The sequence below is a fragment of the Meles meles genome, chromosome 18 (assembly GCF_922984935.1).
Source record: "Meles meles chromosome 18, mMelMel3.1 paternal haplotype, whole genome shotgun sequence".
NCBI classification, from domain to species: Eukaryota; Metazoa; Chordata; class Mammalia; order Carnivora; family Mustelidae; genus Meles; species Meles meles.
In genome coordinates, this window is record NC_060083.1 from 44902310 (window position 1) to 44922154 (window position 19845).

At 42.2% G+C, this 19845-nt stretch overlaps 1 protein-coding gene across 5 annotated transcripts in view; it reads right to left on the reverse strand.

Annotated features, from left to right (window-relative positions):
* BRCA1 (BRCA1 DNA repair associated) overlaps nucleotides 1-19845 on the reverse strand; it is a 67077-nt gene that overhangs the window by 15555 nt on the left and 31677 nt on the right. For 3 of the 5 annotated variants that reach the window (XM_045986452.1, XM_045986450.1, XM_045986449.1), the window contains 6 exons: nucleotides 19475-19563; nucleotides 13577-13748; nucleotides 6404-6530; nucleotides 4236-4426; nucleotides 2617-2927; nucleotides 60-147 (listed from right to left, as the gene is read on the reverse strand). In XM_045986452.1, the coding sequence (XP_045842408.1) occupies nucleotides 60-147; nucleotides 2617-2927; nucleotides 4236-4426; nucleotides 6404-6530; nucleotides 13577-13748; nucleotides 19475-19563 (978 nt within the window). The remainder of the gene's footprint in view (nucleotides 1-59; nucleotides 148-2616; nucleotides 2928-4235; nucleotides 4427-6403; nucleotides 6531-13576; nucleotides 13749-19474; nucleotides 19564-19845) is intronic. The other 2 variants (XM_045986453.1, XM_045986451.1) reach the window with 1 other exon arrangement.

Consider the following 19845-nt stretch of genomic DNA (forward strand, 5'->3'; position numbering starts at 1 on the left):
ATTTCTTCATGTAGTTTTATGCAACAGACATAACATGCTCTGTGAGGCTCTTGGTATACCTGTTTTCATGATGACATGAGTAGTCTCTTCGGAAATTTGATTAGTTAAAGTGATGTGGTGTTTTCTGGCAAACTTGTGCACAAGCATCTGAAATCAAATCAAATATTACATTATAATCAATTAGCTCTAGTACACAGCTTAGAATGCTAGTTACCCTAGCTTTGACTCTCCATTTTCCTCATAAAACGTTACATCCCTTTTATTAAAAATGCCTGAAGTCCCAAAATAAATAGTAACTTAATAAAAAATTATGTAGACATCATTGGAAAAAAATTCTAAAATAGTTTGTGCTCACAGACACAGAATTACAACCCAGGATTCAGAAATAATAATTTTTCCCTGTAATAGCCCGTATCATCTGATTCCCTAAGCCAGTTCCTTTGCAGAGTGATACTCTACTGTAATTTAGGTTTATCTGCCTACACTTTATAAGCCAAGAGGTAACCAGCCTGTTCAGAAAGTTATGCCGCAGGTACGTGGCTGAAAACAAGGTTCAACTCTCTAAGAGTTACAAAATATTCAAGATGTTTCTAAAGGTCAGTGCAAAAGCTATCAATTCCCCTTAAGAATAAGGATTGGAAGAGACTCGGATGCATCGGAAAAGAAAGATACAGCCTTCTAGCTATTATCTATCAATCAAATAAAAATCAGTAAGCAGTAAAAGGGATTAACCAGATCCATTACCGACACAGTTGACATAATCAGTAGCTACTGTTTGGTAAACAACTTCTCTTCCTAAGGGCCATCCTGTACTAGTCACGGCCACCCCTGCCAATATTTCTGCGCTGCGCAAAACTGCAACGGAGAGCAGTCATCTTTCTTTTAAGCTGCTTGCTCCCTACTGCCACAGGGCACTGCAAAAGGGAGGCTGGAGAAGCTAATGACATCCTCCCCCTTTTGCCACTGCCCTCTGCCAGGATCATTAGCAATTCTGAACTGATTAATTGCTGAAATCCCAGCCTTGAAACAGTGTTCAGTTAGAACAGCAACTGCTGAAAAGATCATCTTAATGTGGGCTTCGGAATTCATCATGTGTACTACAGTCAGCAGCTTTCATGATAAATTTACCACACTTCAGCAAGTCTGAATGGAGCCGAAAAGTTTTCTTCTTGGCTTGCCTAAAGACAACACGTACCCAAGTCGCTTGCAGTCTAATCTGCAGCTCCCCCGAGTCCTCCGTGGCAAGGAAAGATTAGATCATTTTAGCCTCTCTGAGAAGCTGAACTCACAAAACAAAGGGGAATGCTAATTTTCAATGAATAAATGGGGATTCTAGAGGTATAGGCAAAGGATCAAGAGCAATATAAGCAGACGAAGGTATGAATTTTCAGAACAAATAGCTGATCTGGGCACATGGTTGTGAGATGGGAATTTTAGCTTTACTGATGAGAATGTATGCACTGTATCTACTACGGCAGACAGCAGATACAGTGGGATTAGTAGTGGGATACGTTTGGCCCCTGAGCCACTACCTATAGAGAGGTGAGAAATGGTTCTAGGAAAGTTATATTAAGAAAGGGTTAAAGTAAGCCTAGGAAGGATATATTAAGAAAGATACTTAAGAATGACTGGGTCAGGGGAGCCTGGGTGGCTCAGTGGGTTAAGCCTCTGCCTTCGGCTCAGGTCATGATCTCAGGGTCAGGGATCGCGCCCCACATCGGGCTCTCCACTCATCAGGGAGCCGGCTTCCGCATCTCTCTCTGCCTGCCTCTCTGCCTAATTGTGATCTCTATCAAATAAATTAAAAAAAAATCTTTAAAAAAAAAAGAATGACTGGGTCATCTCTCAGTGTGCAATAAATGGCACCCACTATTTCATCCATTTGATACGCTGGTGTGTTCTTCTATGATATTAAAGAAATATTCATTCAACTACTTTATTATGAAAGGATATCAATGGTGATTAATTACCAGGGAGATCAATTTCCTAAGATGTCTGGAATCTACACTCAGCCCAAGCAGAAACAAAATTCCAGTGGTCTTAATATTTTAATGGATATTTTTCTACAGTGTGAAACAATTCCTATTTCTGGTACCAGAGGCCCAAGGACGAGTCAAATCCTAATAGGGAAGGGGTGCTGTAGGGCAGAAATGATAGAGCGAGCTACGGAATAACTGTGTTACAAGCCAGGATAAAGGCAAACACTGGAGAAATGCCACTATCTGGCCGTTTGCTTGGAAGCACTTTGGATTTAGTAATTATGGTTGTAAATTCACTCAGATGTAAACCAAGGTGTTTTCTCTGGGGATTAAAACTATACTTACTTGGTTTTTTAGATTAAAAAAATAAATTAAAAAGCTCTATCTTATACCCAAAACTATACCTTTTCTGCTAATATTTAATAACTATTTTCTTAAGTAAATATATACAAAATAGTCTATGCTACAGCTTTACCTAGGCCCCAGTTTTCAGAAATTAGCAATGGAAATTAGATTACATAGAATCGTTCTTGGTTCCTAGATTTCTTATACGTTATTCATTGCTAGTACGTATTGAAAACTATTTGCAATAGGTTAAGACGTCTCAGTTGTTAGGGAGATACATAAATACACTCACACATTCTTTTGGGGTTAAGCCTGATGCCACCATAGATATTCTTCTGTTGACTCTTTTTATTGAAGATATAACTTCTGGCTTCTCCCTGCCCACACCGTCTTCCCTCTTATCATGCCCAGCAGTATTAGCAATATGGACAGCAGCTGTACTCTTGGCTGATTCTTCAACTTGAAATTGGGGTAATTTCAATGCAGAGGTTGCAGCTGGCATGCTGCTAACATGAGCTGGCTCTGGGGCTCTGTCTGTAGAGGCGTCAGACTCAGGATCATCAGAGAAGAGGCTGATTCCAGACTCAAGGTAAGGGGTTCCCTCTGAAAGGCATGAGGGAAGAAGTTAAACCCACATGACGAAAATCTTCAATTACAAATAGACTCATCATGATTTTATATTTTAAACTTTTTTTTTTAAGATTTTATTTATTCATTTGACAGACAGAGATCACAAGTAGGCAGAGAGGCAGGCAGAGAGAGAGAGGAGGAAGCAGGCTCCCTGCTAAGCAGAGAGCCCGACGTGAGGCTCGATCCCAGGACTCTGATCATGACCTGTGCTGAAGGCAGAGGATTAACCCACTGAGCCACCCAGGCGCCCCTAGAAGAACACTTCTTTTTTTTTTTGGAAGAACATTTCTGAAACGCTTCAGAAGACGTCACTCCACCAGGAAGTAAGCATAGCTAAAGAAAACGTGAGATTCCTAAAATAACCTTAATGAACACAGCCAAATACAACATTTAGGTGCCAAAGAGCACCTTTTATGATAATGTGTTTTTGAGGACTAATTTAAAACTTTCTTTACTGATTAAAACTTTGATTTATAAGCCATAAAACATACCACTCATTTAAAGTGATTTATAAGGCATAAAATACATAGTCATTTATATTCATTAATTCATAAAATAAGAGCTTACTTTGGAGATCTGACTCATTTTTCAATAAAGGACAGGCTGAAAACTTCATTCTAGGACCCTAGCATTCTTTATTTTTTTACTTTATTATTATTATTTTTAAGTAATCTCTATGTCTATTGTCGGGCTCAGACTCACGATCCCAAGATCAAGAGTCGCCGACCCCAAGAATAAGAGTTGTTTCTTGGGGCGCCTGGGTGGCTCAGTGGGTTAAAGCCTCTGCTTTCGGCTCAGGTCATGATCCCAGGGTCCTGGGATCAAGCCCCACATCCGGCTCTCTGCTCAGCAGGGAGCCTGCTTCCTCCTCTCTCTGCCTCTCTGCCTACTGGTGATCTCTGTCTGTCGAATAAATAAATAAAAATCTTAAAAAAAAAAAAAAAAGAGTTGTTTCTTTTACTGACTAAGCCAGGCAGGTGGTCCTAGGACCCTAGAATTCTTATAATAGTTGAAATAAAATATGTAGAGCACACAAGACTCTCCCATCCTCAAAACTGTTGGAGTTAAACCAATAAAGACAGACTAAGAGCTGCAATAATTTTCCTATAAATTTGGATTAATATTCAAGTTATTTTTCTAAAATGGGTTTAAGTGTAAGAGAAGCATTCACTATAGACTAGACATGCTAGACATCTTAAAAGTTGATTAACCAAAATATCTTTAGGTCAGATTCAAAGTAAAACAGATGTGTTTTCTCCATTACAACAGATGAAGTATTACCTAGATCTGGTCTTGGCAAATAAGGCTGCTCCATGAAATCTTGCGCCTCTGACCTACTCGCTTGTTGCTCCTCTACACTGACAACCTTAATGAGCTCCTTTTGAGAAGGGCAGTCCGTGTCCTGAAGACTCCTTGGGCAGCTGGGTACATACCACCTCGTATCTAACAACCGGGACTGAGAGGGAGAAGACCTAGAAGAAGGATGAAGGGAGAAACACACCACGACAGTTTGTGAAAGGACTCATCACCCTTCCTGGGCAGTGGACACGCAAGTGGAACAGCTCACTGTCAGGGATGGGGGAATGACTAGCGAAAAAGAACCCGAGTGACTGCCCAGAAGTCTGGATTCATGAAGCCTGCCAGGATGTCAGGGCTGACATATAACAGCTCTGCTTAGGGCCTGGGCTGAGGCAGGCTATCTCTCAGCTGTTTAAAAGCGTGTCAGCAAATTTCACCAAATTCTCCACTGCCGCTCACTCAATCAAATTCTATGGGCTACTCCACTTGAGTCCAAATGGATGTATTAGAATCAGATCTCTCGTGAAAATAGAAAGCTGATTAATTTTGACATTTATACACTCATTCTTTTTACCCCATTTTAGCAGAATTCATAGAATCATGCCTACCTCCTACCTTTTCGACGTCCAAAGCCATTCTCAAAACAAAAGCCAGCTGTAAAATACTGTCAGAAGAGCACATATGCCCAGTGATTCCATCCTCCACTCTTTCAGGTGTTTAGGGCTTTACAGAATAAGATACTTAGCAACAGATTTAAAGGATGCTTAACAGATTTGAGGAATTCATCCTCAAATGCATTATTTATAGTTTCCTTTAAATATTAAACAATGGTCTTTAATAAATAATAAAATTATTATAATATACAATCTATCATAATGGACTATAAGATATTATAACATAATGTTAATAACTAAAATGCATTAAATAATTGTCTATTAAACAACTATTGGGTGTTTACTACAAGTCAGACAATAAAAGTAGGCTCTGTGCATTAAAGATGAGCAAAACCCGAATCACAGCTCTCAGGTAGTCTACTAGAGAGAGGACGTTCAATCAATGTGTAGGTTTCTTTCCTTTACATATCTACAAATATGTGTATATATATATGAAATATATATTTTATGTGCACTCTACACCCAGCATGGAGCCAAATGTGGAGCTTGAACTCACAACCCTGAGATCAAGATCTGGGCTGAGATCAGGAATCGGAGCCTTCACTGTCTAAGCCACCCTGGTGCCCTAATGTGCAGGTTTCTTAATAGAAGTCTCTGTAGGGTACACTGGGGAGGAGGAGGAGGTATAGGCCTACTTAGTGTAAATATTAAATGGATGGTTAGCACAACAGATTAAAACATGGCAGTGAGGTCATTCCCTCTAAACGTGGGCTTATGGAGGCCAGGCCTCTGTATTCTGTCACAGCCACAATGTCAGTCTCCAGCCTCAAAAATATACCGTCAGTTCACGAGGCTTGAAAGACAGTCTGATTAGATTATCAACAACTTGTCAACTATTTTCAGGAAGATAAATAAAAAAAATAAAAGTATATGTATACGCAGTAGGAACTCAATAAATAGGAATTCCTTTTCCTTCCTAGAGTGGTGAGACACTGGACTCTAATGGCTCTGAGGTTCTGTCCTGAACTATCAAATAGAAAGAACAGTCCCAACTTGTCCTTTTACCCTCATAGTATTGTAAAGATCCAACGAGGAAGCAGATAAAGTACTTTTGAAAACATGAAGTGCTGCACAGTCTTACAATAATGAATTGCATAGACATCCCTGAGAGATATTCTGAATTTTCCCGGGGTAAATCAATAGCTAAACTTTTTCTAGAGAGGCCAAAATTTCAATCAGGGCCAGGGCTGCCTGTCTGCCTCAGCTGCCAGGCTTTAGGTTTCAGTTCTATATTTTATTCTGCCCTTCAAAAGGGACAGATCTACTGTGCATTTCTCACCTTGGACCTCAGGACTTGTATAGTTCCAGAAAACCTACATGGAATTAAACAAAAGAAGTGTCCTAGAGCAATGAGAGGTTAGAAACGGCTCTTTACAAAAAAACAGAAAAGGACGGTAAAAAAAACTTAATAATAAGAGTTTGAGATAAGTAAAGATGTTACTTAGATACTACAACGAGACATTTATTTCTTCTTACCTTCTCGTTCCTGGTTCTTTATTTTTACTGGTGGAACTATCCAGAGATACCTGATACTTGTCCGCAGAAAGGTTTTCGGGATTCTGGCTTTTAGGATAGTCGCTACTTTTCTCTGAAGTTAATACTGCTTTAAATGGAATGAGAAAACAAAGAAATCTACTTTACTGCTTTGTCCTGATGGTGGTAATTCAGGTGAGGATATTGATTTTTTAAAAGCAGCAACCTGTGACAATCAAATTGGTTTTTTTAAACAAATATATCAGGCAGAATTTTGTAAACAGAAGTGATGTGGCACCAGATGAAACTAAATGACTCAAAAATTGTAGGGACAGTGAAAGGAAACACTTTAGGACGGAGTAAATGAAGATACCCGGCTGAGACGAGGCTGGGAAAAACATACATTTTTTTGGCCCAGAATGATAAGGAAACAAGAATAGGAAATGAATTTTTATCTCTGCAGCAAAATAAATTATTCTGAAATCCCCTTAGATAACAGGGAAGAGAAGTACCGGAAAGCACCAAGCACATTCCCTATTGCCTCCACATCAAAGACTAGAGGATAGGGGCGTGAGCTGTTTGCACTTGTGGGGAAATAAGAGGGGAGCAGTTGGAGGAGAAAGAAAAATCAGGTGACATTTTGCTTCCCATTTTCAATGACTAAGAAAAAAACAAACCAAAAAACCAACACACACATAAACCAAGGTGCTGACTGATAAGGAACCTTGAAGTAATCTATGGAACTGCTGATGAAATGGCGCAGGAAAAGGCAAACACACACAACAGACCTAAGGCAAATTTCTGGCACGTTAGCGCGTCCTTTTTATTTATTAATTCCTCCAAATGTATTGTTGTACCACTGTTTTCTAGGAAATGCCTTTGAGGCAGAAATCTTTTAAAAAGCAAAAACAAACACTTAAAATTACAAATGTCTTCTACCCATTAAAAAGTCACTGATGACTGTTAATTTATTTTGAGCTTTTATTAGAAAAGTTCAAATGCATAAAACAAAGGCAGAAAATTTTAAGCAAAAGGCTATATTAATTAAACTGTTTTTTAAGTCACTGGGTAGCCTGGTGGGGGGAAATAATCATTGATCTCCTGAGTTGCTCCTCCAATGCATTACTTCTAGTTTCCTTTATGCCTATCTTTTCTGGATCTGTGCGTTAGAAATACAGGAACTCCCAACTGCTGAAAGCAAGCAGTCTTATAGTGAACCAGCAGGATATTCTTTCAACTGTGTATCACTTACCCCTCAAAGCAGGGTGATAACTGATAAAAGATAATGCATAGTTTCTAAGGAATCACACCAAACAGAATTAACCACTGAAAATGGTTAAAAAAAAAAAAAAAAAAAAAGTGAGGGGCACCTGGGTGGCTCAGTTGGTTAAGTGTGCCTTCAGCTCAGGTCATGATCCCGGAGTCCTAGGATCAAGCCCTATGTAGGGCTTCCTGCTCAGTGGGGAGTCTGCTTCTCCCTCTCACTCTCCTCCTGCTCATGGTTTCACTCTCTCTTGAATAAATAAATAAAATCTTTAAGAAATCAAAGGAAAAAAAGAGTGAAAAGGTGTGGGGCAGGGAGGAGGCTTAGATACAAACACAGATATTAAAGTCATTCCATCGTCTAAACATTTGACATACGAGTTGCTCTTTTCTTTTTAAAGATTTTATTTATTATTTGAGAGAGACAGAGAGAGAGATAGTGCTCAAGAACGGGGGAGAGGGTGGGAGAGGGAGGGCGAAAATCCTAAGCAGACTCTGAGCTGAGCCCAAAACTCCATGGGGCTCAATCCCAGGACCCCAAGACCATGACCTGAACCAAAACCAAGCATCAGACACTTAACTGACTCAACCACTCAGGTGTCCCACTCTTTTCAATATAATAAGGCTCAAACACCAAAGAAATTCAACTAACCTGAGTTGGATTTCATACCTGAAGAGTATACAAAAAACACTGGGCAAAAGGTTTCCACTTTTCGGGCACCTGGGTGGCTCAGTGGGTTAAGCCTCTGCCTTGGGCTCAGGTCATGATCTCAGGGTCCTAGGATCGAGCCCCACACTGGGCTCTCTGCTCAGCGGGGAGCCTGCTTCTCCCTCTCTCTCTGCCTGCCTCTCTGCCTACTGATCTCTCTCTGTCAAATAAATTAAAAAAAAAAAAAAAAGTTTTCTGCTTTTCTTTTTCCTCAACCCTTATTTCATAAAGCAGGACCCAGAGCCCAAGTCCTGGAATGATCCCTCTTAAATCACCGCCCCCCCTTTAAAAAGATTTTATTTATTTGAGAGAGAAAGAGTGTGAGAGAGAGAGATCACAAACAAGGGGGAGGGGTAGACTTCCTGTTGAGCAGGGAGCCCGATGTGGGACTTGATCCCATGACCCAGGACTTGATCATGACCTGAGCCAAAGGCAGACACTTAACCGACTGAGCCACCCAGGTACCCCTCTTCTGGGGGTCTTAACCCGTTATATTCTTCATGGGTAGGGAATATGGGCTAGACCAAACATTTAATAAACTTACTGCCTATTATGCACTAAGAATTATGAAAAGTATGGAGGGATTAAAGGAAAAAAATCACGGAAGAAGGAACACTATTAAGAAAGGATAAACTACAAAATACAGAACCTACAATGAAATTCAGGTTTAAGAAAGGATAAACTACAAAGTATAGGACCTACATCCTTCAAAAAATAAAATCTTAAAAAAAAAAAAAAGGATCTTAAACATCCATAATCCTGCCATCCAGAGATTAAAAAATATATATATATGCACATATATATATATGCACATATATATATAAATAAAATATGTATACAGGATCTTAAGTTACATACATAGAGAGAGACAAATAGATAGGATCTTAAAAATAAAAACCAGTGAAATCCAAATAAGTCTAGAGTTTCATTTGTTACTAGTAATGTACCAATGCTGGTTTCTTGGGTGTGACAAAAGCACCATGGGGTTGTAGGGTGATGTTTGGAAACTAAAACTAGATAAGTGGTAGAAATCCTGCAGGAACTCTCTGTACTATCATTGCTACTTTTCTATAAATCTAAAATAATCCAAAAATAAAAAGTGCATAAAAAAATATGTCCTTATAGCTGAAGATAAACAAAACTACCCTTCCTAGATCAAGAAGTTTGCCTGAGGGACGCCTGAGTGGCACAGATGGTTAAGCATCTGCCTTCAGCTCAGATCATAATCCTAGGGTTGTGGGATCAAGTCCCACATCAGGCTCCCTGCTCAGTGGAGAGCCTGTTTCTCCCTCTGCCTGCTGCTCCCCCTGCTTGTGCTCTCTCTCTCTCTCTTTGACAAATAAATAAAATCTTTAAAAAAAAGAAGTAAAAAGTTTGCTTGAATTTTAGTTCAATTCAAACCAACTTAAGAAAGGAAAAGTTGCAAAACTGGAGTTGATATTAGGTTGATACACTGTTTCAGAAATAAAGCCCCCCAAATCTCAGAATCCATACCCCAAAATTTCCTTTCGGTAAGCGTGGGGTGGGTTTTGAATAATGTGAATTAAAAGTATTTACTGAGTACCTACTATGTTCTCAGAGTTCTCTGCCCTCAATGGAATCTACATTCTAGTGGGAGGTGAGGAAGGACTCCAAACAGTAAGCAAAACAAGTTGTGTATTATTGAAAGTTTGCAAGGCTTATGAAAAGAAAAACAGGGTAAAGTGGAGCTAGAGAAGTCAGACAGGTCAAAGTTACAATAGAAAATATGGTGGTTCATGGTATATCTTATTGAAAAGTAGGCTTTGAGCAATTTGCACAACATATTTCAGTTATGCCAACGTACAAGGTCATGGAGGACACTCTCTGTGGAGTTGGGAGAAAGGACTTTTTTCTTTTTCTTCTCTTTTTAAATTTTATTTATTTATTTTTCTAAAGATTTTATTTATTTATTTGACAGACAGAGATCAGAGGTAGGCAGAGAGGCAGGCAGAGAGAGAGGGAGAAGCAGGCTCCCCGCTGAGCAGAGAGCCTGATGCGGGCTCGATCCCAGGACCCCAGGATCCTGACCTGAGCTGAAGGCAGAGGCTTTAATCCACTGAGCCACCCAGGCACCCCTTCTTCTCTTTTCTCTATATCCAACATGGGGCTTGAATGCACGACAGAGCCAGCGAGGCACCTGAAGGACTCTTTTCTTTCTTTTTTTTTTTTTTTAAGATTTTATTTATTTATTTGCCAGAGAGAGAGAGAGAGAGCATAGGCAGGCAGAGTGGCAGCAGAGGCAGAGGGAGAAGCAGGCTCCCCGCTGAGCAAGGAGCCAGATGTGGGACTCGATCCCAGGATGCTGGGATCATGACCTGAGCTGAAAGCAGCCACCTAACCAACTGAGCCACCCAGGCGTCCCAGGACGCTTTTCTTTCTTAAGACTTATTTATTTATTTGGAAAAGAGAGAGAGAGCATGAGGAAGTACAGAGGGAGAGCAAGAAGCAGACTCCTTGCTGAGCAGAGAGCCCAAGGGCTCTATGCCAGGACCATGAGGATCATGACCTGAGCAGAAGGCATCTGCCTTCTGAGTCACCCAGGCACCTCGCACCCTTTTTCTTTTCTTTTTTTAAAAAGATATTATTTATTTATTAGAGAGACGGAGAGAGAGCACAAGCAGGCAGAGAAGCAGGCAGAGGGAGAGGGAGAAGCAGGCTCCCCACTGAGCAGGGAGCCTGATGCGGGCTCGATCCCAGGACCCCAGGATCATGACCTGAGCTGAAGGCAGAGGCTTAACCCACGAAGCCACCCAGGCGCCCTTCCTTTTTTCTTTTAAACTAGGAAATTTTCATAAGCTTCTCCTTTCTCCTTTCAACATGTACCCACCTACCTCGGAAGTCTGAGGACACTATAATTTCATGGAAAAGAAGGCTGTGTATAAGTTTACTATAAAGGATAGAGTAAAAGCTCCTGACAAAAATGTCATACAGAGATACAGGAGAAATTTTCAAAAAGGTTCCAAAAAGTCCAAAGTAAAGCATAATGTATAAAAATATAGCATTTATGAAATTTTAAAATGAAAGAAATCCACAAGGGGCACCTGGGTGGCTCAATGGGTTAAAGCCTCTGCCTTCGGCTCAGGTCATGATCCCAGGGTCCTGGGATGGAGCCCTGGGTCAGGCTCTCTGCTCGGTGGGGAGCTGCTTCCTCCCCCCTCTCTCCGCCTGCCTCTCTGCCTACTTGTTATCTCTTGTCTGTAAAATAAATAAATAAAACCTTTAATAAATAAATAGAAAGCAAGTCACAAGAAACACGTTGTCTGCAGATCTTTAGGAAAACATAAATGCACACACACTACACTCCAAAGCGGAGACAGTAGATTTACACACATATTCAAAGCCAGACAGTAACATTTTCTATGCTGTGCATTAACATGGAAAGTCTCGTCTGTTTTTAGACTGAAGATGGTGAAAGCACCCCAAAGAAGAGAGCTGTGCCGGGGACGAGACTTTGGGCTTCATTATCTGGGAGAGGAACTAAATGAAGGTACGGTTACAAAGAAAGCATTTAAGGAAATACATTTGAACCACTGCCATAGCAACAGAGTCCTGAGCTCCTCATGCATGAGCTACTGTTTCTCCCTGAACACAAAAATACTGCAAGGCACATTCTGGGACCAGGGCCACACTCTTCTGGAGAATTAAGACTTGAGTTCCTAGAAAGACGAAAAGGCAGGGCCTAAGGCCCCCAGCAGGGCTGCAGAAGGGAGTGATGAAGAAGGAACCTTCACAGGAAGTTAGCAGGGTGGCTATCACGGAGACAGTAGTGAAGAACATTCTGGGGGGGGGGGTGCTCATCACTGCACCTGCCGGTCCTAAGCACCAGCCCCCCATCTCTCTCTCCCTGTCCCCCCCTGGGCTGGAACCCGTGCCTGAGCATAGCCTCTCCCCTACGTTTCTGCGGCTCTGCCCCTGTTTACAACTGGCCTGATGTGCTGCCTTCACGACACCACAAGGCTCTGTCCAGTTAAAGACTCAACCTTTCAGCTCGCTTTCCTTCATTTATGCCATGTTATTCCTCAGCTCCGTGTTCACTTATTTCAAAGATTTTATTTATTTGACAGAGAGAGACACAGTAAGAAAGGGAACACCAGCGGGGGAGCAGGAGAAGGAGAAGCAGGTTCCCCACTGAGCAGGGAGCCCAATGCGGGACCCAATCCCAGGACCCTGGGATCATGACCCAAACTGAAGGCAGACGCTTAACAACTGAGCCACCCAGGCTCCCTCATTGCTCACTTCTTATAGGAAGTCAGCTCTGATCAATTCCAAGCTGCCTGGTTGCTCCAAATGCCTTCTCTCAGAGGTCCACCTGGTCTTGCTGATGACCACGATGCTGTGATAAAGAACTGGACTTTTTGTGGATCATGGTGCAATTCCTGACACCTAGGACAGGTCTCTCTCTGAGCGCCTCAGTCGGTTAAGCGTCCGCCTTCAGCTCAGGTCATGATCCCAGGGTCCTGGGATCAATCCCCACATCGGGCTCCTTGTTCGGCAGGGAGCCTGCTTCTCCCTCTGCCTCCCCCATTGTTCATTCTCTCCCTCAAGTGAATAAATCTTTTAAAAAGGGGGGGGGATAAGTAAATAAATAAGGCTTTGGGACCTGATACCACTGTTAAAAGGACTAAGTCTAAGTGTTGTTTTTTCTAAGCTTTCTAGAATAAAGGGTTGCCTAGTTGGATCCAGTCTCCGCCATCACACTCGCTTTCCTATGGGCTCCCCATAGCATCTCCTCACTGTGCGTACTCAGACGACGACATTTCATGACTGTCTTGGTTACTCTGTAAGGTAAACAGTTATGAGCAGGGGCCAGAGGCAAGGCTGGAAATAAAATTACCCACGGAGTGACTCAGCAAACCTCTGCTGAGCAAAGAACATAAAATGTTGGAGTTAGGCCCACATCTTTTTTTCCCCTAAGATTTTATTTATTTGAGAGAATGAGAGAGCGTGAGCATGAGCAGGGGGAGGAGCAGAGGGAGAAGAACAAGCAGATTCTGCGCTGAGCACGGAGCCAGATGTGGGGCTTGATGCCAGGACCCTGAGATTATGACCTGAGCCAAAGTCAAGAGTCGGATGTTTGACCGACTGAGCCATCCAGGTGCCCCAAGCCCACACTTTGTAGCAGGATAAAGGCTTAGGGAGGAGAATTCTTCTTAACATACCAGCGTTTGGCCAATATGACAAACCTTTTTCTGATGTGCTTTGCTCTGGATTGAGCAGATCCTCCGGGACACAAGAATCTGCCACGAGGGAAGGGGAGCTTCGAGAAGGCTGGCTCCCGTGCTGCTCTAACACAGCTTCCAGTTCAGCCATTTCCTGCTGGAGCTTTATCAAGTTATCCTGCATGGTATCCCTCTGCTGTAAACACAAGAAATGACACCAGGAAAGTCACACTCTTTTAGCGACTTGCCAGAGAGCAAAAGTATGTCACACCAATTAATTTTAGCATGGAAGTGGAAACCACCTAGTATGGAATCATAAGTTCTGGCTGAACACCTTTTAATCCAACCACACTCCTGCAATTAATGCCCATGAAATTATTTCAGAATGATGTTAGAGGTAGAGTTGAAAAAAAACCCTCAAACTCTCCCAAACAGACTTGGCTTTATTGTGATGTCCTTTCAAAGCTGGTTATTTTCTTTTAAAGACAGGAAGCAAAAGAAAACAATGAAGGTACTCAAACACGATATTTAAAATCAGCATGATTCTGTTAATATTTTACACAGGCTGTGTTTCACAGATTTGGTACCGTAGGACTCTTATGGGATTTGGATTAGTCCATACAAATATCATCTGATTTCTGGTTGGTAAGGACTCTTCCTTTTCTGCGATTCTTGGACCATTAAGTCTCTAAAAGAGAGAGGGCAAAGAGCTAACCCATTGATTCATCTACTTGTTCCTTCAACAATTATTTGCTGACTATCTATTATATGCGAGGCCCTGTTCTAGTGCTGGGGATTAGAGCCCTCTTGGTGTGGTGTTGTGGTTCTCAGAGGGTACCTAGAGATTACCAGCTGGGGGGAAGGATCTAGCAGAAAGAGCCCTGGGAAATCCTGTAAGGACAGTTACTGTTTTCAATTCAAGATAATGGGCTCTTCTTGCTTGCGTGGCTTCTGATGTTTGTTTCTTCATTTCAAGAAGAAAATCTACTAAGTCTTAGTTTCTTTTTTTTTTAAGATTTTATTTATTTGATAGAGAGAGATCACAAGCTGGCGGGGGGGGGGGGGGGAGCAGGCTCCCCGCAGAGCAGAGAGCCGGATGTGGGGCTTGATCCCAGGACCCTGGGATCATGATCTGAGCCAGAGGCAGAGGCTTAACCCACTGAGCCTCCCAGGCGCCCCTAAGTCTTGGGTTTTTGATAAACAAAGTACTTGGTAAGTAAGGAGCTTTCCAAACCACACATTTCTTCATCACTGTTAGAAGGAATATCCATGGCTGCTGGCGAACCCCAGGGAAACAGACTGTTTCACCCTCCGTTGCTTCGGATCCTTGCAAATGACTTTGCCCTCTACTAAAAACAAGCCATCTACTTTCTCCCGCGACACCGAGTTCACAGCTTATAGGTTTTATGGCCAGAAAATGTATTCCCAGCGTCACAAGGTTTCTGCTCCTGCCCTGAGACGGCCCTGCAGCCAATGTGTGCAGCAGGGCCACTGCCACCACGTGGTGCTTGTAGGTAGTTCTGTCGCTGATCACACCCTGGCCGTGGGGCTTCCTCTGTAAATCTGGCAGGAAACCGAGTAACAGCTATCTGACAAGCTTCCGAAGCCATGTTAGTCACTTCTGGCACCACCATCACATCTAACCTCTCTGTGGCCATTAAATAGGTTAGAAAAATCAGGAAAAATAGTAACCGGAGAACTGTAATTAGAGAACTTTCCTTTGGGTTTTCCCAAAGGAATTACTTTATAACCTAAATTCCCTTGTAGGTAATTGCCCAGATACATTCGGGAAACCAAAACCAAATTGCTTACAGAGGCTTTTCTTCCTTTTTTTAATTCTAATTCTTAAGTGTTTCTGGAATTAGCCCTATTCTTCTTTTCTATGCCCAACATGCTACTCTGATCTCTTTTAATACAGCTGCAGTACTGTGGAAGTTCTTTTTTTTTTTTTTTAAAGATTTTATTTATTTATTTGACAGAGAGAGAGATCACAAGTAGGCAGAGAGGCAGGCAGAGAGAGAGGAGGAAGCGGGCCCCCTGCGGAGCAGAGAGCCCGAGGCGGGGGGGCTCGATCCCAGGACCCTGAGATCATGACCTGAGCGGAAGGCAGCGGCTTAATCCACTGAGCCACCCAGGCACCTCTACTGTGGAAGTTCTTTAAAAGCCATGTTTATCATGTCTCTTTCTTCCATAAAGACCTTAGTCTTTATGGACTGATACCACTGCTCAGATACGTTAATATTTCTGAACACTATATAATTATTACTCATTCCTGCCCTCAGGATGAAGTCCAAATTCCTAAGCATAGCATTCAAAAGGACTTACACACCCTGATCTTTTATTTCTTCCCTCAACTACCCATATGTCCTGTTTTCCAGTCACATGGGACAACTCTGCTTTCTGGACATTTCATGCCTCTGTCTTTGCCTTGCTTGCTGCCTCCTTCCCCTTTCTACCTGGAAAAATTCTTCTCCTTCAAGGTCCAGCTCAAATGGCTCCTTCAGAAATCCCACCATCTACATCTACTATTAGGAACAGACGATCCCTCATGACCTCATTTATACTGCTAATGCATTAGTATATGGAAGTGGGATACTGACCCCTTTTGAGGGGAGGAATCCTTCCTTAATCATTTTTGTATTCCCAATGCCTAGCAGGTAATTAAGCACTCAGTAAATATTTAATGCAGAAATGAATGAATGAATATAATTAATCAGTCTTTGATAAAAAACAGAAGGGCACCTGGGTGGCTCAGTGGGTTAAACCTCTGCCTTCGGTTCAGGTCATGATCTCAGGGTCCTGGGATTGAGCCCTGCACCGGGTTCTCTGCTCAGCATGGAGCCTGCTTCCTCCTCTCTCTCTCTGCCTGCTTATGACCTCTCTGTGTCAAATAAATAAATAAAATCTTTAAAAAAAAATAAAAAGCAGATACTAATGGTACCAAATTAGGGTTTCTCTATCTCCTATACACTTCTCCTTAGTTTGATTAAACAGATAGAGGGAAAATATCCTACTTCAATCATTTTGCATCTTTGCTACTCTAGATTTAGGTTAGCCAGGAAATCTGACCTTAAGTCTATTTTGGAGTAGATGCTTGCTAAAAACAATCTGCAGAATGCATCTTGAACAAACAGACGTATCTCTGCAAGTAAGATCAGAAATATAAAAAACAAGGAGGCTGGACAGAATCAGAAACCAGGACCTACAACCTTAAAGCACAAGGCACAAAAAGGTGAAAGGCATTCCTGAAAGGTCGATAGAGCCCCAAGTCCACACCCAGAAAGGATCAGAGGAGTTGCAGAGAAAAGGCCTCCTTGGTCTTTTTGTTCATTCAGTCACCATGGTAATCCTGTAGGCGGGAAGAACAGTGGTGACAACTCAGGTAGGAAGAGATTTCCTCCTGACTCCAGCAGGTTTCAGTCCTAGAGGAATCTGCTCTGTGGGCAGCAGAAGACAAGCCCTTTCTTTCTTCAGTCCTCACAGCAATGCCAAGAATTAAAAGATTTAAAAACTGGATACCACCTGGTGTTGGCAAAGGTACAGGGAAATGGGAACCATCAAGTACCACGGGGGCTGGAAGAATTTAGATTTGTTCAATCTTTCTGAAGAACAATTTAACAATACGTATCAAAGACCAAACATTTCAGTCCTAGGAATTTATACTAAGGAAAGCACTGGGAACATGGGCAAATATTTAGCTATCAAGATACTGCTATAGGGGTGTCTGGCTGGCTCAGTAAGTAGAGCAAGAAACTCTTGATCTTGGGGCTGTGAGTTTGAGCCCCATGTTGGGTGTAGCGATTACTTAAAAAATAAAAGATATTACCAGAGAAAAGATATGTACAGATATGCCGTACATAATAGCAAACTGTGCTTCTTAGCCCGTAACCCTCATATTCAGCAACAGGTCATAATAATTATGGCTTATCCGGGGCGCCTGGGTGGCTCAGTGGGTTAAGCCTCTGCCTTCAGCTCGGGTCATGATCTCAGGGTCCTGGGATCGAGCCCCGCATCGGGCTCCATGCTCAGCAGGGAGCCTGCTTCTTCCTCTCTCTCTGCCTGCCTCTCTGCCTACTTATGATCTCTCTCTCTGTGTCAAATAAATAAATAAAACCTTTAAAAAAAAAAATCATGACTTATCCAAAAGACAGAATACTGTATACTAATTAGAAATGAATCATGAGAGGAAACTTAATGCAATAGAAAAAAACAACATTACAATGTAAGTACATGGAGTATGAGATATATAAATTTCTTTAAGATTTTATTTATTTATTTGACAGAGAGACAGAGTGAGAGAGGGAACACAAGCAGGGGGAGTGGGAGAGGGAGAAGCAAGCTTCCCACTGAGTATGGAGCCCGATGCAGGGCTCGATCCAAGGACCCTGGGATCATGACCTCAGCCGAAGGCAGGTGCTTAATGACTGAGCCACCCAGGCACCCCTGATATAAATATATATATATATATATATATATTTTTTTTTTTAAAGTGAGTTTTTCTTTTTCTTTTTAAAGATTATTTATTGGGGCGCCTGGGTGGCTCAGTGGATTAAGCTGCTGCCTTCGGCTCAGGTCATGATCTCAGGGTCCTGGGATCGAGCCCCGCATCGGGCTCTCTGCTCAGCGGGGAGCCTGCTTCCTCCTCTCTCTCTGCCTGCCTCTCTGCCTACCTGTGATCTCTATCTGTCAAATAAAAAAAAAAAAAAAAATCTTAAAGATTATTTATTTATTTGACAGAGAGAGAGAGAGATCACAAGGATCGAGCCCCGCATCAGGCTCTCTGCTCAGCAGGGAGCTTGCTTCTCCCTCTCTCTCTCTCTGCCTGCCTCTCTGCCTACTTGTGATCTCTGTCTGTCAAATAAATAAATAAAATCTTAAAAAAAAAAAAAAAAAGTCTGCCTTCAGCTCAGGTCATGATCCCCCGGTGCTGGGATCGAGCTCCGAGTTGGGCTCCCTGCTCAGCGGGAAGCCTGCTTCTCCCTCTCCCATGCCCCCGCCTGTGTTCCCTCTCTCACTGTGTGTCTCTCTGTCAAATGAATAAATAAAATCTTAAAAAAAAAAATGCTGGGATAGAGTGCTTTTCTGAGACTCTTCTCTCTGTAGTACTGAAACATTCATGTTATCAAATGCCATAAGATGTGACAAGGCTCTTATCCCGTTCGTAAGTAACCCCAATATTGGTCTTGACCACAAGATATAGGAAGTAAAATTGTGTACTTCCTTTCTTAAAGAAAAAAGTGGACTTACAGGCACCAAAGAACAAACTACTACCAGCTTAGAAGAGAAAGAACAAAAAGAAATCTCCACGAAGCAACAAAATGCTGAATCATCTCCAGCAGAAAGAGAACTCTGTAGGCTTCACTTTGGTCCCGAGAATAACCATACCCCTCTCTTTGGTACAGTAGGGTTTTCATAGATATTTTCTGATATAGGGGAGAATTAGTTTTGAAGGTTTAGCTTATTCATTAAGTTCAGGATTGAGTGTTCTCAGCCAGCTGTGGTGTATGTGTGTGTGTGGGGGAAATGAAAGGCAGCATGAGTTCGGTTCAGATGCTTACAATCTACTTTGAGGAGATGAGGCACCACATACAACAGTTAGACCACTGATTTTAAAGGATGATACAAACAGGGCGCCTGGGTGGCTCAGTGGGTTAAGCCTCTGCCTTTGGCTCAGGTCATGATCTCAGGGTCCTGGGATCAAGCCCCTCATCGGGCTCTCTGCTTAGCAGGGAGTCTGCTTCCTCCTCTCTCTCTCTCTGCCTGTCTCTCTGCCTACTTGTGATTGCTCTCTGTCAAATAAATAAATAAAATCTTAAAAAAAAAAAGGATGATACAAGCAAATGTCAGAATGTGGGATGCACGCTACCGAATGCAGAGGACACGACAAAAACACACAGACACACACACACACAAACTTTTTACCTGAGTGGTTAAAATATCACTCTGAGAGGACAACCTCGAACAGTCTTCAGAGAAGCTTGTTTCACTCTGGTACCCGGATGCCGCTTCACCTTAAATGATGATAAAAATAGTTTCAGATGTAAAAACAGCACGTACCACAACTTGCCGTACCCATCTTCCTACTGGCAGGACAAACTTCACTTCTGTGTTATGCAGAATGATTACGCTCCTTGTTTTGGGACACCCAGATTTCCTCTTGGAAATCATAACAATGCAAACCAGAAACAAGGCCGCCAACAATTAGATCTCATTCAAACAGAGGAGATGTGCCCGCTGGGTAAGGCACTTTTAAGGAAAGGCACCTTAGAGGAACATGTGTAAAGTTTAAGAAG